This window comes from Vulpes vulpes, chromosome 4, assembly GCF_048418805.1.
Source record: "Vulpes vulpes isolate BD-2025 chromosome 4, VulVul3, whole genome shotgun sequence".
NCBI classification, from domain to species: Eukaryota; Metazoa; Chordata; class Mammalia; order Carnivora; family Canidae; genus Vulpes; species Vulpes vulpes.
Window position 1 is genome coordinate 100,885,652 of NC_132783.1, and position 23,391 is coordinate 100,909,042.

At 40.7% G+C, this 23,391-nt stretch overlaps 1 protein-coding gene across 1 annotated transcript in view; it reads right to left on the bottom strand.

Annotated features, from left to right (window-relative positions):
• The window catches only part of DOCK2 (dedicator of cytokinesis 2), a 397,545-nt gene that overhangs the window by 281,439 nt on the left and 92,715 nt on the right, over positions 1-23,391 (bottom strand). The window contains exons 23-25 of the mRNA XM_072756626.1: positions 18,868-18,976; positions 8,751-8,821; positions 6,876-6,982 (exon numbers count right to left, since the gene is read on the bottom strand). Of these exons, the coding sequence (XP_072612727.1) occupies positions 6,876-6,982; positions 8,751-8,821; positions 18,868-18,976 (287 nt within the window). The remainder of the gene's footprint in view (positions 1-6,875; positions 6,983-8,750; positions 8,822-18,867; positions 18,977-23,391) is intronic.

Consider the following 23,391-nt stretch of genomic DNA (forward strand, 5'->3'; position numbering starts at 1 on the left):
ACTGTGCACTGTGGGAATCACTTGTCACTGCCCAAACTGTTTTCCTTTCCCACATCTAATTTCCTGGAGGTGTGCTTCCAATTCCAGAGGCATCGGCCAGAGGGCCACCTTTATCAGAATCCCCTTGGAGGGCTGACACCCTGAACATTGTTCACCTTCCCCACCAACATCTTCAGGGTCGATTCTTTGGCAGACTGTCCAGGATTCTGCAATTTTAATAAACTCCCCAGGTGCACCTAAGGTTTGAGAAATCTCCCTCCAGAAGGTCTGTGTCTTATTTTATCCTCTTTGTGAATCCAGGATAATATTCTGAACATACTAAACTCGCTACCATCCCACTTTCCCCTATTGGTCAGGTACCCTGACAGCCATACCATTTTTATAGCCCCTGGGGAAAGAGGTGGGGAAAGCTTCCTCAGGAAGGAAGAAGATGTGACAGAGGGGAATGCTAGTGGCCCCTCTCCTTGAGATTGAGACATGCAGCCCCAAGACATGTGTGTCTCAATATCCCTCTTGAGCCAAAGTCTCAAAAAGAACCATTCTGGATACGTTGCAGGGAAAGCCAAAAGCAAAGTCTCTTTTCCCTTTCCTAATTTGGTCCCTGGGACACAGCTCCAGATGCAACATTGGAAAAAGGGAGGTGGGGCACCTGAGTGGCTCAGTGGTTGAGTGTCTGCCTTTGGCTCAGGTCCTGATTCCAGGGTCTTGGGATGGAATCCCCATCAGGGTCAGTGTAGGGAGTTTGCTTCTCCCTCTGCCTATGTCTCTGCCTCTCTCTGTGTGTCTTTCATGAATAAATAAATAAAATATTTTAAAAAAGGAAAGATGGAGTGGGCTATCTTGAATCTGAAAGACTGAAGCCACAAGTTACTATTACATGAAAATTTTAAGTTGCCACAGTATAAAGTAAAGACTCAAAAAGATTAGACTAAAAACAAACAAAAACTAGAGGCTTTATCATCTTTGCACCCTGAACTTGGTGCAGAAATTTGCAAACTTGCAACAGTTGTATCCCTACTACCTCCCAGGCCCCACCTACAAGAGGGACTGAGTGCTGAAGTGCTGAATGAACACCATGGGGCTGAAATGCCTACTTACTGCAGACTGGACATCGGGTTTGGGTCTTAAAGGGGTAATAGGAGCTACTGGTTAGTGTCTGGGGGTGGGGGAAAGTGCTGGGGAGATAGAATGATACTAGGCAATATTTGCAGAGAAATGGATTATGGAAGGCTATGTATGTACAATGTCAAGAGAGACAAGAAGCCTGCCACAAGACCAGTGCATGTCCTGGTAGGAAGAGGTCTTGTGCTCTTACTGCCTTTTCCTTCTGAACAGTCTCATGCCTAATGTGGACATCCCAAGCTTCAGGTGGCCTGCTAACACCATCATTTGCTGCAGTGCAGCTATGCTCTGAAAAGCTGCAGTAATACAGCTACTACTAACATCAAGAGTCCCATTTCCTGCCCCGGCAAAGGTCCCTATACAGAGAGTTGCCCAGCATTTGAAACAGGGACAATGAGTGGAAGATGAAAGAAAAACATTTTCTTCAGGAGATATAGTAAGGCACATTTTCTATTATGAAGAAGGAAGCACTTTAAACAAGGAAATAAGTACTATAAACTTCTACCTTGGTAAACCACTGAGATATGGGGATGTATTTCTTACCCCAGCATCACATAGCCCAATACATGAATACCCTAATACACTGTGTAATATTTGGTCTCATTGGGATGAAAATTACCTGACTTTGCAGGACTTGATTTCTCCATCTGTAACATGGGAATAATAATACCTATGATATTGGGTTGTTGTGAGAATTTAATACATGTTTATGTCCTATATACCACCTAATACATAGTTGGCATTTAATAAATATAAGTCTCTCTCTAAGATGCTATTGATCTCATTATTATTCTTTTGGCTATTATTATACAATAGATACAATAGGTACTTTTCAATAAGTAGCAAGTGTGTCAAGTACTCTGTTGGTTGTTTTACATACATTATCCCATTTTGTAGCTAAAGAAACCAAGGTTCAGAGAGGATACTTGTTCAAAGGAACACAGCTAGTAAGTGACCAGGGCAGGATCAGAAATAAGAATTACCTGAATCAAAAAGTCTATATTCTCACGGCAACATTCCTACTCACGTTCTTCAGATGTGGAATCCTGGAGGCTCAAAGATGCTACATAAGTTCAACAAGCAAAGTAATAACTGCAGAGTGAGAAGACTTTCCTCTATTTCCAGGCCAGTGCTGCAGTGATGTGCTGATTAGCAAAGATAAACCCCCTATAGTACTGGGCACAGCCATCTGTGTCCCCATCCCCCATGGTGAACTGAGGTCCCTGAAGCTCCAAATACTGTGGGCAACAGATAAGAGAAGGGAGAAAGAAGGAAATTACATCCTGATAAAAGAGAAACTGGATGCTTGTACTCACAGAACAGCTTCTCAATAAAGTTTCCAAAGAAAAACCCACTAGCTGAAAATAAACATAGGAAGAACATCCAAATCTTTGTCAAGTCTGTCTCTGTCTCTCTGTCTCTGTCTCTCTCTGTCTCTGTCTCTCTGTGTCCCTTCCTGTCTCTTTCTTTCTTTCTGTCTCTCTTTCTGTCTCTGTCTTTCTCTCTGTTTTTCCATCTCTGTCTCCATCTCCATCTCTGTCTCTCCCTCTCCTCCTCCTCTGTTTGTTTTGGAAGTTGAGAAAAGCAAGCAATGTGGATCCTAAAGCAGTTTACACTGAACCAGATGGTACATCTGATTAGCATCAGACTAAAAAGACACATTACTTAGAGATTAGGTTCTCATAGGGACAAATCTGTTCCAAAGGCGCATAAGGTTTGCTTTTCTCGTAGACTCCCCTCAGAGCTTTCTCAGGGCACATCTATTCCTTTCTCCCTTCACCACCAGCAGGCAAGTCTGAGCTTGAGTTGAAGAAGACAGCAAATTAGTCTCCACAGATTTCTTAGTTCTCCTCTCACTGAACCCTGAAGTCATTCACACTGGGTAAGCCACTCCCTATGCAACCTTGCTGCTTGAGACTCTTAACCCTCTCATACTCCAGGATAAAAAGTCATATTATGCCACTGAATCCACACAACAACCCAATAAGACCCATACTGTGGTTATTCCCACTTTACAGATGAGGAAATTGAGATTTACAGGATTAAGTAATTTACTCAAGATCACAGGTCTAGTAAAAGTTGAGACTAATTACTACCATGAAAGAAAAAAGTGGTAAAATGTGTGAGTGTGTGCACGTGTGTGTGTGTGAGTGTTTTAAGAGAGCCCCATGGAACAAACCATCATAAAGAATGACTGTCAAGTGTTCCAAACTATGTAACTATGTTGAGGCATATGGCAGCAAGATAAATAATAAAACCAGAAAGCACAAACATCACACTCTGACTTTTACTTCTTGTAGACATACATAGCATGGGCCCTTTCCAAAACTATGGGGAAATGAAATTAAGATTGGAAAAAAACAAACAAACCAAAAAACACATTCAAAACCACAGTGGGAAGCACATGCAGGCCAAGGCCCTTTTATTGATCAAGTCCTACATTTCTCAGAGATTGAGGATATACATGTAGCTTCCTAGAAACAAGGAAGCTTAGCTTAGGGTTACATGCAACTGTCAAGCATGAAGGGATCCCCTTATTGCAAAGAACTGGAAGGTCAGAACAGAAGCTAGGAAAATGAAAGGAGCATTAGAAATAATAATCACAATGCCAATAACAGCTACTGCTTAGTATAGGACATTATGTTGTGATAAGTGCTTTAAATGCATTATTCACCTCATTAGCCCACAAAACAGCCTCTAAAATAGACTTAGATGATTATTAATCTAATAATCTTAATAAGATTATTAATTAATAATCTAATTAGATAATTAAGATTATCTAATAATTTTAATAAGATTTTTTTTTCCATTTTACAGATACGCTTACTGAGGATCAGAGATATTAAATAAATTTCCCATGGTCACAAAGCTGATAAGAGGATGAATGAGAAATTGAACCCAGGCCTAGTGAGACACAAGAACAGTGCCCTTAACCAAACCTCTCTCCCCCTTCTCCATAGGACCCTTCTGAAGATAGGCCAATAGAATAGTCTGCCAAAATTTCAGAAAGTGCTTAAAAGCCTTCTGGCCCCTCTGCTTGATGTCAATACAAATGTTTAAGGCTGTGAGTACAAGCTAATGTCACCCACAATACTCCAGGCAATTTGCACATCTGGCAGTTAAGTGAGTGCAGGCTCAAAGCAAATCACATCCCTGAGGCACAGGATACTTCACAGGGAGAACAACAGGAGGGATTTCATTACAGCTCAAACTTGGCCAAGGAGTCAAACTCACCTTATTTAAGGGTATAAAGGAGACAGACCCTCAGCCAAGAGCAAATGACAGACACCCAGTAAGCACATATGAATTCAGACTGTATTCATTTGGAACCTGAACACTTAAGAAGGGGAATGGGCTGAAGTTTCCCTTTGGGGTTATTTTGGGAAGAGGGTTCACCTAGCAAGTCAATAGTGGGAGAGGAGTTACCTTTAAGCTATATATACTGCTTTCACAAGTGAACCAAGGATGGATAGACTAATTATATATTGCCTCCCTTTTAAAATGGGTCCCCAAAGAGCACTCTGTTCAACTATTTCTAGTCTCTCTAAGTGTTTAAAGCTTAAGAATTTAGCATTTCATTTCTGTGTACAACACTGGGGCTGGCCTTCTGTCTGTTAATATTAATCAGAGGGTTTTTACTGAATCTGAAACTCAGAGACACAGCAGGACTGGTGAGCAGCAGCCGTGCAGGCTGCTCTGTGATTCTGCTAACTCTCAGGGGCCACCACCAGCCCAGGAGATGTGACTCCAGTAAAGGAATCACTCTGACTTCCACCAGCCTGGAATTGACACCACATGCCCAATCCAGGGTGGTGCTAGCACTCCATCTGTCCTCAGTGCTAAGCTGGGCCCCTGACAATGATGGCAGCACTGAACAATGATGGGGAGTCAAGTAGCCCCACCCTCTGCTGCCTGTGCAGTGCAGCATCATATGTAGCTAAAGTCATCCTTGTCACATCCCTGGGGTGGGACTCAATTCATCTCTAAAGTGACACTACCTGTAATCCAGGAAGAAACTGCCAGGGCAGGAAGGGGCAGGCATATTTCAAAGCTTTCAGAGTGAGGACAATTCATTCTGTTGTGGAGTCCATGTTCTATGTTCTGACATGGAAACCACAGAATGCCCACTTTTAAAAATCCACTATATGAGAAATACAAAAAGACTTACCAGGATTAGTTTCCAATCACCTTGCAACAAACCACCTTGCACAAATAAGCCATATATTTATTGGATTAATCTGTTGTCACACATCTGTCTGAATGGTCAAGAAATCACAGAAATGAGTTTGAAATCACAAGAACGCTTTTCTTCTTGTGCCCTTCTCCTATCCTTAACTCCAAGGATAGGAATTCAGACAGCAATTTTGGATGTACCATGTTAACTAGGCATTGGAGAAAAAGAATATTTACAGTGAAGTGGCTCCTGAATATTTCTGTGATTACCAGACAATTTACATAAATATTCAAGCCTAGCTCTCTAAAGAAATTTCAGTTGGGTGATAACTGTTCCTCTGCTTTCTAAGACCTCTTGTTTCTTGCAGTTTGCTTCTCATTTTATCACCGACACTGGTGTGGACACAGAGGAATTAAAAATTAAGAAGTGTTGGCCTTAGTGTACAGAAAGCAGTGCTGACCCTCAAAAATCATTGCTTTCACCCTCATAAATAAGAGTAATGCCAGAAATGTCAAATGTTGCTGGAGATGATGTGGTTGATGCATTCTGACTTATTTCTAATCCTGCCTGGTCATATCCAGATGTGTGGCCATCTAGCTCACTAACCTCAAAAATAGGACACCCCAAGGTTCTTAGCACTGGGGCCCTGGTCAGAGAATTGGTGGTTATCAGAGATAAGTTTGGGGTGAGCAGAAGCTCTGACCATAACTTCTGCCCAAAGCCACTGTCATTTCCAGGAAATACCATTAAGTGAAGAAAGATAAAGTATAGTACAGGTGAATATTTGCTGCTATTTGATAATAATAGTAATAATAATAAATAAAAATAAATTTAATAATAATAATAATAATAATAATAAATGACCAGGGAAGAATATTTAGTATATAAGTATCTGACTGCTTACACACAGAGTATCCCTGGAAGTAAACTCAAGAAACTAAAACCACCAGTTGCGTCTGGAGAAGGGATCCAAGTGATTATGCCCAGGGTCTAGAGGGACTCTTTTCACGTGGTACTTTTTAATACCTCTGCATTTTGATCCATGTGAATGCATTACCTATTCAAAAGTAATTTACAGTTTTCAAAAAAATAAAACAGAGCAAACTCCTCTAATTCCTACTCAATGAGAATCATTGAGATGGGTCACGGGAATCTGCAGTCACTCTCTAGTTTATCCTTTCACTTTGGAAACTTTGAGAACTTCTCTGTTACAGGTTCTTTCTAACAAAAGAAACTTCACTTACTTCTTCTCAAGTTGAAGACATGTGTTTAAGTGCAAATCATGTAGGGGAAAAAAACATCACAGCAGAATGACCTAACATGTATAACTCCAAATTTACCACCTCATCAAACTCTCTCAAGAGGAGCAAACAATGTAACCTAAGCTTCCTAAAATCAATTTAGATTGTGATAGCTAAGTTGTCAGCCACTTTTCTACTTTTTGCATATATTCAGACCAGGGAGTTGTTGGAGAAGAAATATTTGAGTTACCAGGTTGGTTGCTCTGGCCTGCTGAGAACATGAAGTGCATTGTGTGGTTTATGGCACCACCCACCTAGCCAGGATGCTTTGCACTCACCTTGCTTTTTAAAGAGGTTGCTCTGGACTATCTCATTCATGGATTGGACTTTCTGCTTCTGGAGTTTCACAGGGGGGATGCAGGTGTAGAACTCATATAGGAGTTGGCTGAGGGCAGGAAAAATAGGAGAGCAGAGGGCCAGTTAGATCAATGTTTGCCACATCCTGGCACTTAGAATTCATGCCCGGATTGTCAGTTCTGTGGAGGAAGAAATGACATACATCTTGCTCCCTTCCACCACTACCCCACCAAGTCCTCTCAAAGCATCAGATGCATAGTAAGCCTATATGCAGTTGGTGTCAATTTGACTATTAATAGCATCCAAAGAGATGTGAAAATCTGAAAATAATACCAGTAACCCTGAGACCTTATGTGTATCAGACACATGCTTTGCACTTTATATCAATTATGCCATTTGAATCTCACAACTCTATGAGGCAGATACAGTATTTATCCCAGTTTACAAGTGGAAAACTAGGTTCAGAAAAGCTAACTAGCTTTCCCAAGGTTGCACAGCTAGGAGGCTCAGAAAACAAGGATTTAAAACCAAGTTCTGATTTTGTTACTATACTACTTTATTTACAAGTGTTTTATAGTTAGTAATACTTTATAAGTCTTAAGATCAAAAGGGTCCTTAAAAAAAGCTATGAAAAATTATAGGTTAGAACTAGTTTGGGACATGAAAAAGGAGAGTTCTTTCTCGGTAGAGCGAACATAAAACACCACTGAAACTGAACTACAGCCCCTGTCAGCTTTCCCAAATCAACTCATTGTGTTCATTCATTCCTTCAAGTACTTGTTAAGCATCTATCTGATGTATGACAGGCAACGTGCACAATAGTGGAGATACAATAGAAACAGACATGATCCCAGTCGGCATGGAACTCACATTCTAATGAAGGTTGGCACACAGCACAGAGACAAACAAATCAATATGAGAGAATAAGTGCAATGAAGAAAAGAAATAGGGAGTTGTATCAGAGAGTAATGGTGTAGGGGCTGGGGGAAGAACTGAACTTATATACAACGCTCAGAAGTAGCTCCTCTGAGAAGGTATCATTTAGTTTGAGACTAGAAGGATGAGAAGAAGCCAGTAGAAATCTTGATATGAAGAAGAAAAGGACATGAGTGAAAAAACTGAGAAGATCCAAATCAAGTCTGGAGGGCAGAGAATAGAATTATAGTGATGTTCACTTCTCAGTTTTGATGACTATGCCATAGCTAAGTAAAATTTGAACTCATTAACAGAAGTTGGGCAAAGGGCATATCTCTGCAACTCTTTTCGAAATCTAAAAGTATCTCAATAAAAAGTTTTAAAATTTTTCTATATATTTATCTTGGAACTTAAGTGAATTTAGGAAAAAGAAGGAAAGGCCATATCTGGTATAGAGGCCTCTATTCTAATAGCATAGTCACTTTAAATAAATGTGTTCATCTCTTGAGAGAAATGTGATAAAGAAGAAGGCAAAAGGGAGTCTATTTCTCTATTATTCCTATTAGGGACTGGAGGTTGCTTTTTGCAGTACATACAGGACATAGACTGGAATCCTAAAATAACCTCCAAGCCCAACTGGGATGGTGACATTTACGTTTACACCAATCAGTTATTTAACCTACATGTTTTAATTCTCTACCATTCGTGTCATCAAAGAAGGATGCTTATTTTATAATATTTTTCACTGATGTCTGGCAAATTAAAACCAGAACATAGAAGTCCAACACCAGAAGCCCTATACCAAGTTCCTAACCATGGGTCCTCCCTCACCCCCCCAACTCTGGATGCCGATGTAGAATCCCCCACAAAAGTATTCCTCCTCTCCCTCTGAACTCCTGGCCTGCCATCAGAGCCCAGGAAAGTAGATGGTGAGCTCTCACCTGAGTAACTTTGCATCGAAGACCGTCTCCACATCATGGAGGACAGATGGGATATATTTCAAAGCCGCCACCTAGGTGGAAAGTGGAATAAACATGAGGGATGTCCACATCCAACAACTCCACATAATAAGGAGGATACTTTGCAATGTGAAAGGGATCAAGGTATAATGACCCTGAATCCTGCCCACTCCTGCAGAGATTCAAGACTCTGTATGCACACTGAGACATTAGCATGCACTACTTTGATGACAAAAGCAAACCACAACTTCTCCTATCTTCAAGGAGACAGTAATGGATATGATGATCACAGACTTTGAAGTTAGACATCTGTTGTCAAGTCTTGGTTCTACTCCTTGTAACCATGTGGTTTTGGACAAAACACTTAACCTCTCTGATGTGTCAATGTTCTTATCTGTAAAATAGGGAAAATGAAAACTACTTTGATTGGGAAAATGAAAAATCATATGCATGAGGCATCTGATAGAGAGCCAGGCATGTTTTGGGTGACTGCTAAGTACTTACTTCTATCATTATTGGAAGGTGGAGCGTTTGAATTGTATTGTGGGTGGCAAGGACAGCTTGGACTAAATTATTTATATTTTCTCTCCCTGGCCAATTTTTGAACAGTGGTGGGCATGTCATGTTTTGGACCACTAGATAGGTTAGTGTACTAGCTGCACATTGTGGTGGCCTGTTTCTTTCCCCTGTGCAAATTAATTGATGCATCCAAAGGTATGAGACACATGCAATCCTCTACATCACAGCAACCTTTGTGAAGCAGCAGAGTGGACTGCAATTTCTACAGAAGGAGTTATAAGTCACACGGCTGGACAATAATACTTAAGCATCTAGTAGAAAGATGTATTTTAAAATATTCTCTTATTTTTCTTTATATTCTAAAGAAAGTGTTCATAGTCTACATGTATCAATTACCTTTTAGTAATTAGACCAAAATAAAAATATTGAAACTTCCTTTCTAAAGAAAATTGTACTCCTAACCATATACAATTGAGCTTCTTAATTGACATAAATAATAACTATGACTATTCTCTGAGAACTTTTAGTGGGGCTGACACAGAACACCTAGGAGATTATTTTGTTAAACTTTGTGTCAGCCCTACAAGGAAAACTATTTTCATAGATAAGGGACCTCAAGATTAAATAAGTAGCTCCAAATCCCAAAGTTAGCAAGTAAAAGAGTCAAGATTCAAATTTAGGCAGCCACCCCACATAAGCCTTGAGCTATATGCCCACCTCACTCAAATAACAACTCTCTCTATGCCTTCAACGTTTTCTTGTTTCTTGCTGTTTATAATTTTTAAAGGTCAGTAATACGTGCAATGTAAAAAATATCACACAGGATAAAGTATTAAGGTGAAGATTGTTACTAAAGTCCCACATCTCCATCTCAGCTCCAATCCTTATTCCCCAGAGGGGCTACTACCAATGAGTTTCCTTTCAGATTGATTTCTGTGTAGGAATGTGCATGCATGCGTGTGTGTGTGTGTGTGTGTGTGTGTGTGTGTGTGTAATTTAGACAGTTCTGCACCTTGCTTTTTGTAATGAACCCTACAGCACTGATAACTTTGCATGTCATCTCATAGAGTACATTCCCTTCATATCCAACCACTACTTAGCAATGCCCTTATAAGTACACAGTACCTTCTTTAAATCCTCTCCTATTGTTGGATTTCATACTATATTCAGTTTTTCTTTATTGTAAAATATGTGGTAAGAAAAGAGTTAATATATACTTTTATGTACCAGTAAGAATCCCTACGAGGTGGACTACTCAGATGAATTAGTGCATCAAAATGTGTATATATTTTAGGAAACCCTGTCATATTACCTTAGAAAGAAACAGTAACCAGTTTCCTTTTATTCCTTTCCCTATAACCCTAACATTGGTACACAAATCTTTTTAGTTTTGTCAATGTGATATATAATTGTAACTGTAATTTACAAATCTTTGGTTTCTAGTGCATTGGGCACCTTTTCTATATTAATTGAACATCTGTATTTACTAAATTGCTTGTTCATATCTTCTCATTTTTTGAAGAATTTATTTCCTTATTTGTTTCTGGAATTCTTTATGTATCATTAAAATTAACCATTTTGCAGTAACATGATTTGTAAGAATTTCCTCTTGCTTGTCCTGTTGTTTGTTGCTTGGCTTTTAGCTTTGTTTATCATATCTTTCATTGCACAGAACAACTTTAATCTGTATGTTGTCAGATTTGTCAGACTTTTTCTTTATAGTTATTGGATTTTGTATCCAGGAATTTATTTTTTATTCTTTCAATTCGAGATGACAAGAGATAACAAGATTCCAAAGCTGATGTTCTATTGGGACACCCTTGTTCCATGTTAGGTATCCTGTGAGGGAAAAAGTGTTTGCAATAAAATAATTTGGAAAAACCCTGGCTTAAGTAAAAATAAACCAGTAAGCTTTTTTTTTAATTGAAGAACTTTTCATAATTTTAATATGCTAGGGTACACTGTAACATTTCTCTAGGCAGTTACAGTATCCAGTACATTCGGATCTAGCTGGTCAAGGCCATTTTTATCAGGAAGCACCAAACAGATGTAGCAAAAACAGATGCCTGAAAAGCTGGGCAAGCAAAAGAAAAGAATGAATGGGATGAGTCTGGGCCAGTGGGAAGTAAGGAGACATGAGGAACTCACACTCTCTCTAAAGAGTAAGTCATTCTTGTTGACCTGTTCTAACCCTGTGCTAGCCAAATCAAACACATCAGCAGGCTGCGCTTCCCCTATGGGTTATGTATTTACAATGTTTAAATTCTAAAGAGAGGCCCTATGTTGAGACATATGCCCTGAAAAGACTGGTCCGAGGACTCCGAGCAAACTGTCCCTTCATTCACTCTTAGACCAAAGAACATAGAGCTCTGGACCCACGGGGACCTAAGTAGGAACCTCAGTGCTCTAACTAATACCTGCATGTGCCCAGGGCCATTTCCTCATGCCCTGAGCCTCAGCATCTTTCCATGGGGCAACAGGGAATGACGTGATATACTTTCCTAGTATATCATGTACCTATTGCAGTGTCCAGCACACAGTAGGCCTCCAAAGGTGTGTGTGCTGAATTTTACTTTATTCCATCTCTCAAACAGCTTCCCTCGCTCCCCAGCACCTGGGTAAAATATAATATGTACTTATCAGAATTAAGACCAAAGTGAGAGGACAGAAATAGAAATCAAACCCTCAGCAAGTTGGGAAAGCCAGGACTTCATTGTCTATAGCAAGTTACTGGCTTTCAAGAGCTGCATACCCTTCCAGGGCTTTGAAGTGATACTGTGGAATAGCAGTCATCAGGTGTCCTGCACTTACATGCTTCAGCTGTTAGTGGGGAAGGGTTGGATGGTACTGGGACAAGGCTGTTTCAGAAGAAGCAAATCTTCCCAGTATTAAACTTCCATCTGGTCCAGGAGGCCTCACAGACAAGTGGCAGGTCTGTGGTTTCCTTTTCCAACAAGGGCAGCCTACCTCTGACCCAGGAAGTCTGTAGCACTGGCCTCAAGGCTCCTGTCCATGGCTCTACCCCTCATATGCATTAGTGGAGTAATGGCAGGTAGGTTTTGTAGGTGCAGCCAGCAATATCCCCTCCAGAAGGCAGAGCAGCTCAGCCATAAGACTGTCTGGGGGCCTCCATTTGTTGCATGTTTCTAAGGCCTAGAAATTAGAAACACCTTGGCTTTCTAGACCTGTTGTCCTCTTAGGAACTATGTTGCTTTACTATTGGTGTAATTTTCACTCTTATTAATACCACTATTATACATAAAATAATATTGTTATGTTATTACTTTCATCCCATAGTATATATTCCCCAATATATAGAATATTTAAGAACATATACAGATAAGTTATTGTATGTGTATATAAATGTATATAATAGTATTATTAATTTTAGAGTTTTAAAATAACAACCATTATTAGAAACTTTAAACATGTCAGATACTTAACATGCATGACCTCACTGCACTTTACAGCCACTCTATGAATATACTGTCATTCCATTTTACTAGTGAGGAAACTATAGCACAGAGGTGGAATAATTTGCCAGAAGCCACACAGCTAATGTGCAAAATAATAAGAATTTGTACCCAATCCTGTCCAACTGCCCCTAGCCAGTGTGTTTTGCTACTGCCACCCTGCTTTAAGGAAAGGCTTCCTTCCATCTTGGCAAGTGAGGAGGTTTTGGTAGGAGAGAGAAGGCTGATTTGGGGAAGGAAGTAGATAAAGAACTTTCCTCTCTTTATGAGGATAATTTTTGAAAAGAAGCTACAGTTTTTCTGACAGTTCCTCTCAGTTAAGGATCTTCCTTGCCACATACATCAGGCATGGTAAGAATGTGGCAATGAGTGGATTTCCTAGATTAATCACCCATTCTCGACCCCTTTCAAAGGCGAATTTCAGCCTCAAGAAGAGAGGTAGATCCAAACCAAGCAACGTTGGTTTCACTGGCCCAGAAATAAGCCATGGGAGGACACTTGAGATGATTGTTATCTAGATAGACTTCCCCAGAACTGATAATCCTGGGCTGCTAGAAAACAGCCATTATTTAAAAATAACAACAAAACTCAAAACTGAACAGTTACACTCCCTCAAACTCAAAAGGGATTTGTCTTTTGAAGGTTTCCAGACTCTCCCCCTCCAAACTAAGTAGGAATTAACTGCACGAATGCCAGTAGACAGAATTTTAGCCAAAAAGAGCATGTCTTGCATTGATGTGGGGTTTTATAAGAGCACTAGGCACCTTCCTGATTTAAGAGCACAGATAGTATTTCTATCCCACCAATTTTCAGTCCTTTTATTTTCACCAAGCAATGGATAGTCAAGGTCCATGGAAACTGGGCAATGTCATAGAAATGCACCACAGCATGATCAGAAGAAGACAGCTTCCTTAGAGATATGGAGCTGTCCCTAAGGACAATACATGTGACTCTCAGGACAGGCAGCCTCCTCACCAATCTTTCAGGGAAAGAGAAGAAAAGATGAACCAACATGCTCCAGAATACATATGTCTCCATGCTTTCTGTAAACCAACATTATGCTGCCTCTCCGACTTGTTGGGGGCAGAGGAGTTTAGTGTTTACGAATGGCTGCCTGAAGAGGCAGACTGTCTGAGCCAAGTCCCCATGGATCATTTTTATCTGTGTGGTCTTGGGCAAGTTAACTCTGTGTTCATGTTTTCTCACCATGAGAATAAAGGAAATAAAGTCACCTAATTTAGAGGCCGATGTGAAGATTAAATGTTAGTGATCAGTATGACTATAGCAGCCTCACTGGAACAAAATTTCATCCTCCCCACCACTGAAGCCATTGTCCCCAAACATTAGCTCTAAGTATGGGGTATATGGTTGAGAAGGGGACAAGTTAAATAGTTAAGTCTCATTTCTCCTACTTCAGGAATTCAGCATACAGCCTATGGGCCAATTTGCAAGAATGGACCGCTTTCTTCCTTTAGTTTGGACATTGGAATGTTTTATACCAATAAACAATGAAAAGAGAGGAAAGAAAAAGGCATCCTTAATTAGCTGGTTTCCATGACTATGGACCAAACATCTATCCATCTTTACTATTGTTTACTGTTGCTGATTGCTTATCCACTTGGCATTTTGCAGGGAGACTTGGGTCTTTCCTGAAACTATGCTTTCTTTGGTGGTGATTAGGAACACAAACTCTGAACTTACACAGTCTGGATTCAAATCCCAGACCTGCCCCTTCTTAGTTGTGGTTAAGTTATTCATCTCACTAAGCCTCCATTTCCTCATCTGTAAAGTAGAGATAAGAAGAGTAGTATTTGCCTAATAAAGTTGTTGTTATAAAAATCAAATGAGCCAACAATATATGTAAAGCTTTCAGCTCAATGTGTGATACATAATAAATGCTAAAACACAAAACAGTGGAAGCTAATATTCATTGTTTCATTTGTTCACCCAAAAAATATCCAAGTATCTACTAAGTGGCAGCCACTGGATCAGATGCCAGGGACACAAAAGACAGAGGTCCTTGTCCCTCCTGGACAGTCTAGTGGTATCGTTAGCATGTATGGCAATCATAATGGCTGAGAGAGCATACTATTCAGCATGAGCTGTTCATTTATTTTCACTTGTACCATCAAATTGGAGCATTATGATGAACCCTGTACGTAAAGGAGAATGGGACAAATGGGTCTGTATAATGTCACCAAATGCCTTTACTCACATTTGAGCTATATCCAATTCACTTATGTCTGATCTTGATCCTCTCAACCTACTATCAGTTTTATCAACAATGCTCATAGGGCTGGCACACACAGGGGTTTCTAAGCTCATGGCCTGTTACAGGGAGTATGTAGAAACCCCCACCCTAATCCATTCCTTGTGGCAGAGAGAACATTAACTTTGGAGTCAATAGACCTGGGTGCTTTGAAATCCTAGTTCCACCACTGTGGATAGATATAATTTGGGGTGAATTGTTTAACGTTATGAGCCTCCTGTGGACACCGAAGACAGTGATTCCTTGCAGATCTCTGGTAGGATGAAAAACACTGTATGTGAAGTTCCCAGCTTCATGCCTGGCACATGGTAGGTGTGAATCAGTGAAAGGTATTTTTAATGATTTAATGATTAAATGATTTTCTACCTTCTGCAAATTGCTGGTTTAAAATTCTCTATAGTTTTGGGCGAGCTGCTGCCATGCCAACTCTGAGCAATAAGGAAAACAACAGGAAGCAATTCACAAACACCAGATGAGTCTTAGAAATGAGAAATAACTTGATGGGATCCCAGAACTCACAATGGACAAAGCCAAGATTGATTGAACCAGATCTTCTCTATGCTAAATTAAAGCAGGGATGAATGAAGATTTCCACCATAAGCTGCTACTCAGCTGGAGGTGTAAAATTTGAACCAGGAATGGCACTCATTGTCATTCTTACTCTACCCTCTAACCCAAAACTTATTGCAGACACTACTAATAGATCACAGCACTCTTTCCCACCATACCCCATGCAGGCTCAGAATCAGGACTCCAGTCATTCTGTACTATTTGTCATTCCTTTTTTCTTTTCCCATAGAGTCAGTTCTTATGGGTTTATTCTCCCTGAAATTTATATCTGTGTTTCTTGATCTAGCTGAATAACCAAACGTCCTAAAACTGTTCAGCCTCATGTGACAAGGTTAGAAATATAAATATCTTCTACTCTAGGAAAATGTTCCAAATGCTTCTGTTTTATGATGAGGTAAGGAAGGGAGAGGTATAAATGACTAAAAACTATTTAAAATGAAATATGTAATAGGCTCTATATCTCTCCCTTTACATATGTTGCTTTACTTAATCCTTTCAATATTTCCTTTAGATTAGACATTAGGCTTTCCATTTTATAAAAGGATAAACAGAGGTCCAGAAAACCAAAGCAATTTGCCCAATGTTACATGTCCAAGTGTGTTACATGCCCCAATTCTCACCCAGGTCTCTTGGGCACTCAAAGCTCTTTCTCTGGTAGCAAATATCAAAATCCAAGAAGATTCCTTGTATGAAACTTGCTAACATTACATGGCCTTGACTCCTCTCCCCTCATCAGCCCATGCATCATACCCTAAAATAGCATTAAATCTTCAAAGGCTGTTGCTTTCTATATTTGGATAAGGCTACATCCTTCTTTGACAAATTTTCAGCAACCATAGAAATAGGTAGAAAGTATCATTGATTTTATGTAAATCCTGGAAGCTAAATTTGGTCCTCAGAGCAAATTAAGAAAAGGGATGAAGGCCCTTTTGATGACTCTGGGTTGGAAATCCATGAAGAGAAACCAACATAACACAGCCCAAATCCCAGGGAAAATAAGGCATTTCTAACATAGCTTCCCAGACAGTTAGAACTCGGGTAAAAAGGCTTATGGCCAGACCATAATAATCACATTAGTTCTCTACATTTGCATAGCATTTTATAATCTGCTTTTTCATAGACAGTGTTTATTTGATCCTCATGTAAACAGTGAAGTCTTACAGATGAGGAAACAAGACAGTGAGAAGTTGAATGAGCAGCATAAAGTCCTGCAGCTGAGGAAGAAGAACATTCTTGTTGACCTGGATCTTCTCAGTGTCATGAAAGCTCACTGGCTCCTCTGAGCTTTGTACCTTCCTCTCTTTCTTCCCCTTCTTATTCTCTATGCCCCTATGTCCTTTCCCCAAACCGAGAAATGGGTGCTGAAATTAGAAAGAGCGGCTCCATGATAGCTGCTTCCCTCCGGCTTTCTCAAGGTCAGCGGTCTGTCTCTCCTGGCACCTCTACCTCTCTGAGGCATCTGCTCCCTTCTCCTCCCCACCAGCTGGCTTCCTTCATTTGTCTGTCATTTCTGCTCCTTCATGCTTCAGCTTCCTTGGGACTATTTCTGACATGACTCAATGCGGCAGCCTCTCCCATTGCAACCAGTCAACCTCAATCCCCACCAAACATCCTAACATCTCTCCCAGGAAGCTCAGGTGTTTCTAATATAATACAGGCAGGGTGATAGGCTCCATCTCTTATCACATTTCTTCATGCTGTCCCCTGCTCCTGCTATTCCCTTTGTTATAAAATAATGAAGGTTTGTAAAAGGATGAAGGAAGACTTAAAACAACAACAACAACAACAAAAGGGAAAGGAAGGAAAAAATGGTAAGATTCATCCTGAAGAAAACGGTCTTATCTCCAGTAGGTGCTAAATGAGTAGTGCAAAGAACAGTGTAATGCGGCAGCTCAGAGCACAGTCTTCAGAGACAGGTAGGAAGAGATCTGAATGCCAGCCATATGCTTGGAGTATGGAGCCTGATGAAGTGGTATCAATTCTGAGCTTCAGTGTCCTCATCTGTGAAATGGAGATCTGCACACCTATCCTGAGAGTCATTTGTGCAACAGATATTTCTTAAGCATCAGCTATGTATTAGGATGTGCTATGTGTTGAGGACACAGTAAACTAGGCAAAGCCCTCCTCTACACACTCACACACATAGGTATACACATGCAAACACACACACACACACACACACACACACACACACACACACAAAGAGGTCTCCAACATTTGCTCAATCAAAAGATGCCCTTAGAGTCATTCCTGAACTTTGTTTCATACCAGGGAGTTTTTTTTTAAACTAGCCTTACCCTAGTCACACTCCATACTGATTAAATTAGAATATCTGGTGGTGACCAGGCATCAGAATTTATAAAAGATTTCCAAGAGATTCTGATATGCAAAGTTGGGAACCCATAGTATCATCAGTGGACACTTGCCTAGACAGACTTCTGCCTCTACCTTCTCACCTCCATTTTAACTCGACACTAGCACCTTATTAATTCCAGCCAGAGGCTGGGTGATCACAGGCATAGCAGATATTTAAATTAGCAACTAAAAGGATAACTCTGATTAAAAGAAGAAGAAGTAAATCTGCATTAACTCACTGGTTTTAATAAATGTGTTTCTTATTCATATAATATGAGACAGCCCTTCCTGAACACTTACAAGTCAATCCTGTGAAAGTTAGGAAGCCCTCCCTGAAAAGCCTCTTCATTCAGCCTCTCTGCTGCTAAACTCTTGCTCAAACTTCGGGTAGGATTTAAGGTTTCTCAAAGATCTACAGAGTTTGTACATTAGCATCATGAACCATAAATTAGAAGACCTTTCTCCAAAGTATCTCTGGTTTATTGAGGAGACTTTACCCCCAAAAGGGGATCTGAGCCTGAACTCACATCCTTGATATCAAGACCCAAGCTGAGGTCAAGAGTTGGATGCCTAACTGATAGAGTCACCCAGGCACCCCACCATTGTCACCATTACAAGTGAATCAGGTTTGACCTATTCCCTTCCAGGTAGCAAAAGCTTCAGTTATTTAAAAAAAGAGGCACTGTAACCTTCACAAGAAGCAAACAATAAATGTGTTTTCTTCTGCCCTGTGGAGCCCTGATGTTCATGATCCTTGTACCATGTGGCCAGCCCAGACCTTCAACTAACACAGGATTACATATTCAAGCAAAAGTAGACATTATCTCACCATACTATTATTTATCAGATGACCAAAGGAAAAGAGTTTTTTGTTTGTTTGTTTGTTTGTTTGTTTGTTTTAGCATAAACCAACCTGCAAAAGGATGGTTGTTTTATATTGACTTTTCATCAGGTTGTTGATGGATTCAAAGAGCCGTCTCATGGATTCTTCAAACTCCATCTGTTCTTTGCCTTCATAAAGCCTGAAAGAAGACACATCTGGGTCATTTCTCAAGCCTACAAGCAATACCTTTGAAAGTGTGTGCCAGCCACAAAATTCATTAAAATTAAGATCAAGGGGTAGGAGACAGGGACTTCATCGCCAGGGTGCCGAGCCAGCAGTGTTTACAGGCATCATCCATTTTTGGGAAAACTTCTGTCCACACATAGAACAGATACCCCCCAACAGACTCCCGCCTTTTCTTTTTTTAACTCTGAAGAACCTCAAAGGAATGAAACTTGTAAAGCTGAGGGGACATTAATAATTTCACCTTTCTGCAAGAATCAGATGGGAGATTGTAGCACCAGATTTCCAAAGTGTCTGAAAAGCATCAAGGAGAAATCTCTTCAGGTACACCACCCTTTCACTTAGCCATTGCCTACTTTGTCAAATAAATACATACTTGCCTGTTCTGTGTCAGGGGCCACTGTTTACCTGACCCTCTCACTTCAGGAGTGTGCTTATCACCTAGTTGAAACCTTTTGTTCCTCTGACTATAAAGGCCCTATACTGTTACTGTCAAAAATGTAAACATAACAGAATTGCATTACTTATAAAGTGAGAGTCCTCATTAATCCTACCTCGAGAATAGGGATTGTTAAAATTTGGATGGATATTCTTGCAGATATTTTCAAGGCCCACATGAATATATACATGTACTTTTTTATAGAAACCATTTCCTTGCATAAAATCAGTCTCCGGGCTCCTGAAGCTTCCGGCTCTCTTTGCCCGGCCTTGGAGTGCTGTTTAACCCGAGGCCTCTCCAAACAGGGCTTTAGAGCCAACCACAAAAAATCTGCAGCCTACTCTGTGGCATCCTGTGCAAAATACAGAGAAGAGTGCTCTCCTGTCTCCAATTCAGATAAAGAGTGTCTCCTGTCACTGCCCTGCAGAGTCAGATGCCACTTGCTGTGGCTGCAGGAAAGGTGCTCTCCTTAGATAAAGCACTGACACACTTAACGGGTCTGTTTGCTCCATCAACCACAGGAAAGGTGGTCTGTCAAGTGCTGTCTGCACTGAATTCCCACCTATCCCCTCACCCCTCTTTTCTCTTCTTTTGGCTTCTCTTCTATTGCCTTTCTCTGTCTTAAACATGTGTCTGCTTATCTGCCTATGAGTTTTATTTACTCTCTGTCTCTCTGGGTCACTATGTATATGTCTGCTTTTCTCTCTTCTGACTCTGTCTCTGTCTCTCTCTCTGTTAGTCACTCTGCCTCTTCTTCTTTTTTTTTTTTTTTCCTGATTGACCACTTCCTAAAGTCCTCCTGAAATAAGAAGCTTAAGAGAAAGCCAGCACTAAATATTCCAATCAATGACAAGGGCCCAGTGATTGCTGCCTACTTTCTGGGCATCTAGTTCAAGGTCATAGAGACAAGTCTGTGAGAGGATCCAGGAGTCCTAAAGCAGCTCTCTCCCTTTCCTTCCCTCATGCCCTCACCCTTCTCTAAAACTCCTCAATCCTCAACCTTCTTGTCCTGCTAGCACAGAGATGTCTGCCATAGAGTATGTATTTAGAGTGCATTAGCTCTGGGTTTCCAATCTCCACTTTGCCCCATACTAACTGAAGACCTTCTTAATGATAGCAGATATTCCTGAGCACTATTCTGCCCCAGACACTATCTGCATACATAGTAAATCATTCACCTTCCTGATCACACCATGGTAGGCCCTATCATTATCCCCATTTTACAGACTGATAAAACTCAAGCAACATGTCCAAGGACTCCACACCTGTAAGTGTTAGAGCCAGAACTCACACTGGCCATCCAACTCCTGGGCCCACCCTCTCAATCACTTTGTACACTACTTTGCTCTATGATTTACTGCCTCTCCTCATTTCCATAAGCCCCCATTTTCTCATCTACAAAATGTAGGCTGTAATAACACTGTGCCCGAGGATTGTGAGGAGACTAGCTCACACATGAAGTGCTTGTCATATGCCTTATGCCGGCAAATGTTAGCTGTCATCAGTTGTTAGGAGTATTACTATCATTTCTGCTTCAGAGATAAGGACACAGACAATTCCTAAGAGGTTGAAACTTGCCCAAATCCTATCAAAATGCAAAACTATAAGACCCGATCTGCAAGAGGAAGGCAGGATCCTAATTCAAATTGGTGGTGGTTTCCCCATAAGATGACACTGTTTAGTTCTTCTTTATGCCCAAAGCTAAGCTAATGGATGGTCCATCCCAGGCCTTTTGCCTTGAAATCTGTTACTCTTTCCACTAGTCACAGCTGCCTGAAAACATCTAATAAGCAATCTCACAATCCCTATTATGGTCCACAGTGTCTTCCACCAACATTTAACACCCAGACATGGACCATGTGGAGTCACCATTACTTACATATATTTGGACTTTCTCTGTAAGGCATACTTACTAGTGAATTTGCATGGGGTTGGCAGGGAGAGTTTCTCACCAAGTCCTTTTCTTGGGAACCACTTGTGCAGCCTACAAGAATGGCCTCAAGCAGCCTTTTCCTATTGACTGACCCTGCCCACACCCACCTTCTATAACTGAATGGTCTTCTGGTGACTCTCTCCTTGGAATTTGTATTTTTTTAACACAGAAACTTAAAAACAGGCTTTATTGGGGGTCATCTAAATGGCTGCACTCTAAGGGAATGTTCATGAACTCCTGATGAAGAGATCCTTGAGGCTGTCCTAGTTTCCAACAGGTATGTGTGTGTGTGTGTGTGTGTGTGTGTGTGTGCGCGCGCGCGCGCACGTGTTTAATGCTTTTTGGATTATATGAGCTGCACAAATATCCTTATGATAAATTCTTTTTTTTTTTCTTAAACTAGCCCTGTTGGATTTGTTGCAACCCTGTCTGGTCTGGGTTCTTCAGGTTGGGATGGATTTCTTCCTGCTGCCTCCTGGAGTTCTAAACCAAGAGCTGTGGGCAAGGCCAGTAAGTACCTAGTCCATACTTTCCATTGTATAGAAGAAGAAACCAAGGGCCAGAGTGGGCAAGTGACTTGGCTTCACTGCCATCTTTTAAATGTTATTTGACTGAGGTGGGAAAGAAAAGAGACATTTAGGCTATGAGACCAAGTCACGGCTATGCATTCAACTTTAAACTTGTAAGAAACTGAATTTAGTTCTTACCACCAAGAAAAATCTGATTTGCTCTAGGTCACAGACTGTACCAATGGTATAGCTTGAACCAGAACTTAGCACTCTTTGCCTTCTGTGCTCTAAGAATCTAACAGAGGAGGGCAGATGATACAGATCCCATGAGGCCAAGATCAGGGGCATCTGCCTCTGGGAATCCAAGCTGCTCCCTGTTACTCATGTCACAAGTGAAGTACCTAAACATCACAATCTAGTTCAGAGAAGGAAAAATATTCTACACCACCCTAAGTTTCATCAAAGATTAAAAAACCAATTCTGTAGAGAAATGGCTTGCATTTAACAGTGACTACATCATTAAGCAGAGTTGTTGCAGTCGTAGATAGCAAATGTACCTGTGTGAATGTGTATGTGTGAATTTTTAAACCCAGGGTATTACTCGGTAGAAACAAAAAGAGCTGGAGAAAATTAGTGCAGTTGGACAGGAGAAGTGGCACAAACAGCTATTTAGTGCAAAGGGTTTTCTCTCTAGCCAGACTCCATATATTGGCTGCATGCTTTGGAATCTTTACCTTCCTTACTGACAGAATGGAAATATAATGCTCACTCAAAGGGTGATCTTGAGGTAGGAAAAAAATGAGATAACATCTTTCAAGTGTTTAACATTTTATAGCTGGCACTTAATAAATGTTAAGTAAATGTCAGCTACCATCCGTATTGTTGGTGGTGGTTCCCAAGCACAGAAGGGATCATACTGGGAAACTCTCATCTAAGCACACGTACATAAAAGGAGTATTTCCAGGAAGGAGTGACTAAGGCAAATAAAATACATAAGGGTTTTAGATTACATGCAAGAATAAACTGATGATGGGGACCATTCAGCACTGTGGTGCCTCTCCTGAGAAGCTAGAAAAGAAAAGAAAAAATAATGTCTCATCTCTCTGCAAGGCTGTAAGTGTGGCCTTGAAGTCAAGGGCATAGCAGATGTGGTTTCAAGGTCCTTTTTTAGCACTTGGTCTCTGTTATAGCTTCAGGAGGGAAACTTTTTTTTTTCTTTTGGCTTCAACACGCCTAGAAAGATGCTTCAGAAACCAGCTGATCCTGCCAGGGAACGAATTATTGAAGGGCCCGAAGGCCCCGGCCACAAGGAAAACTAGAACAATCCACGAGGTGCTGTTCTGGGGCATGTGAGCCCAGCCACGGCAAGCACTCCAGCTCCCAAGGCTTGGATAAATATAGCGATGCGCTGCTTGCATGTGATTCATTAAGGAGACACTGTGCACAGCTGAGCACTCACTAAATGCAAATGGGGCCCCATATGGTGTGTA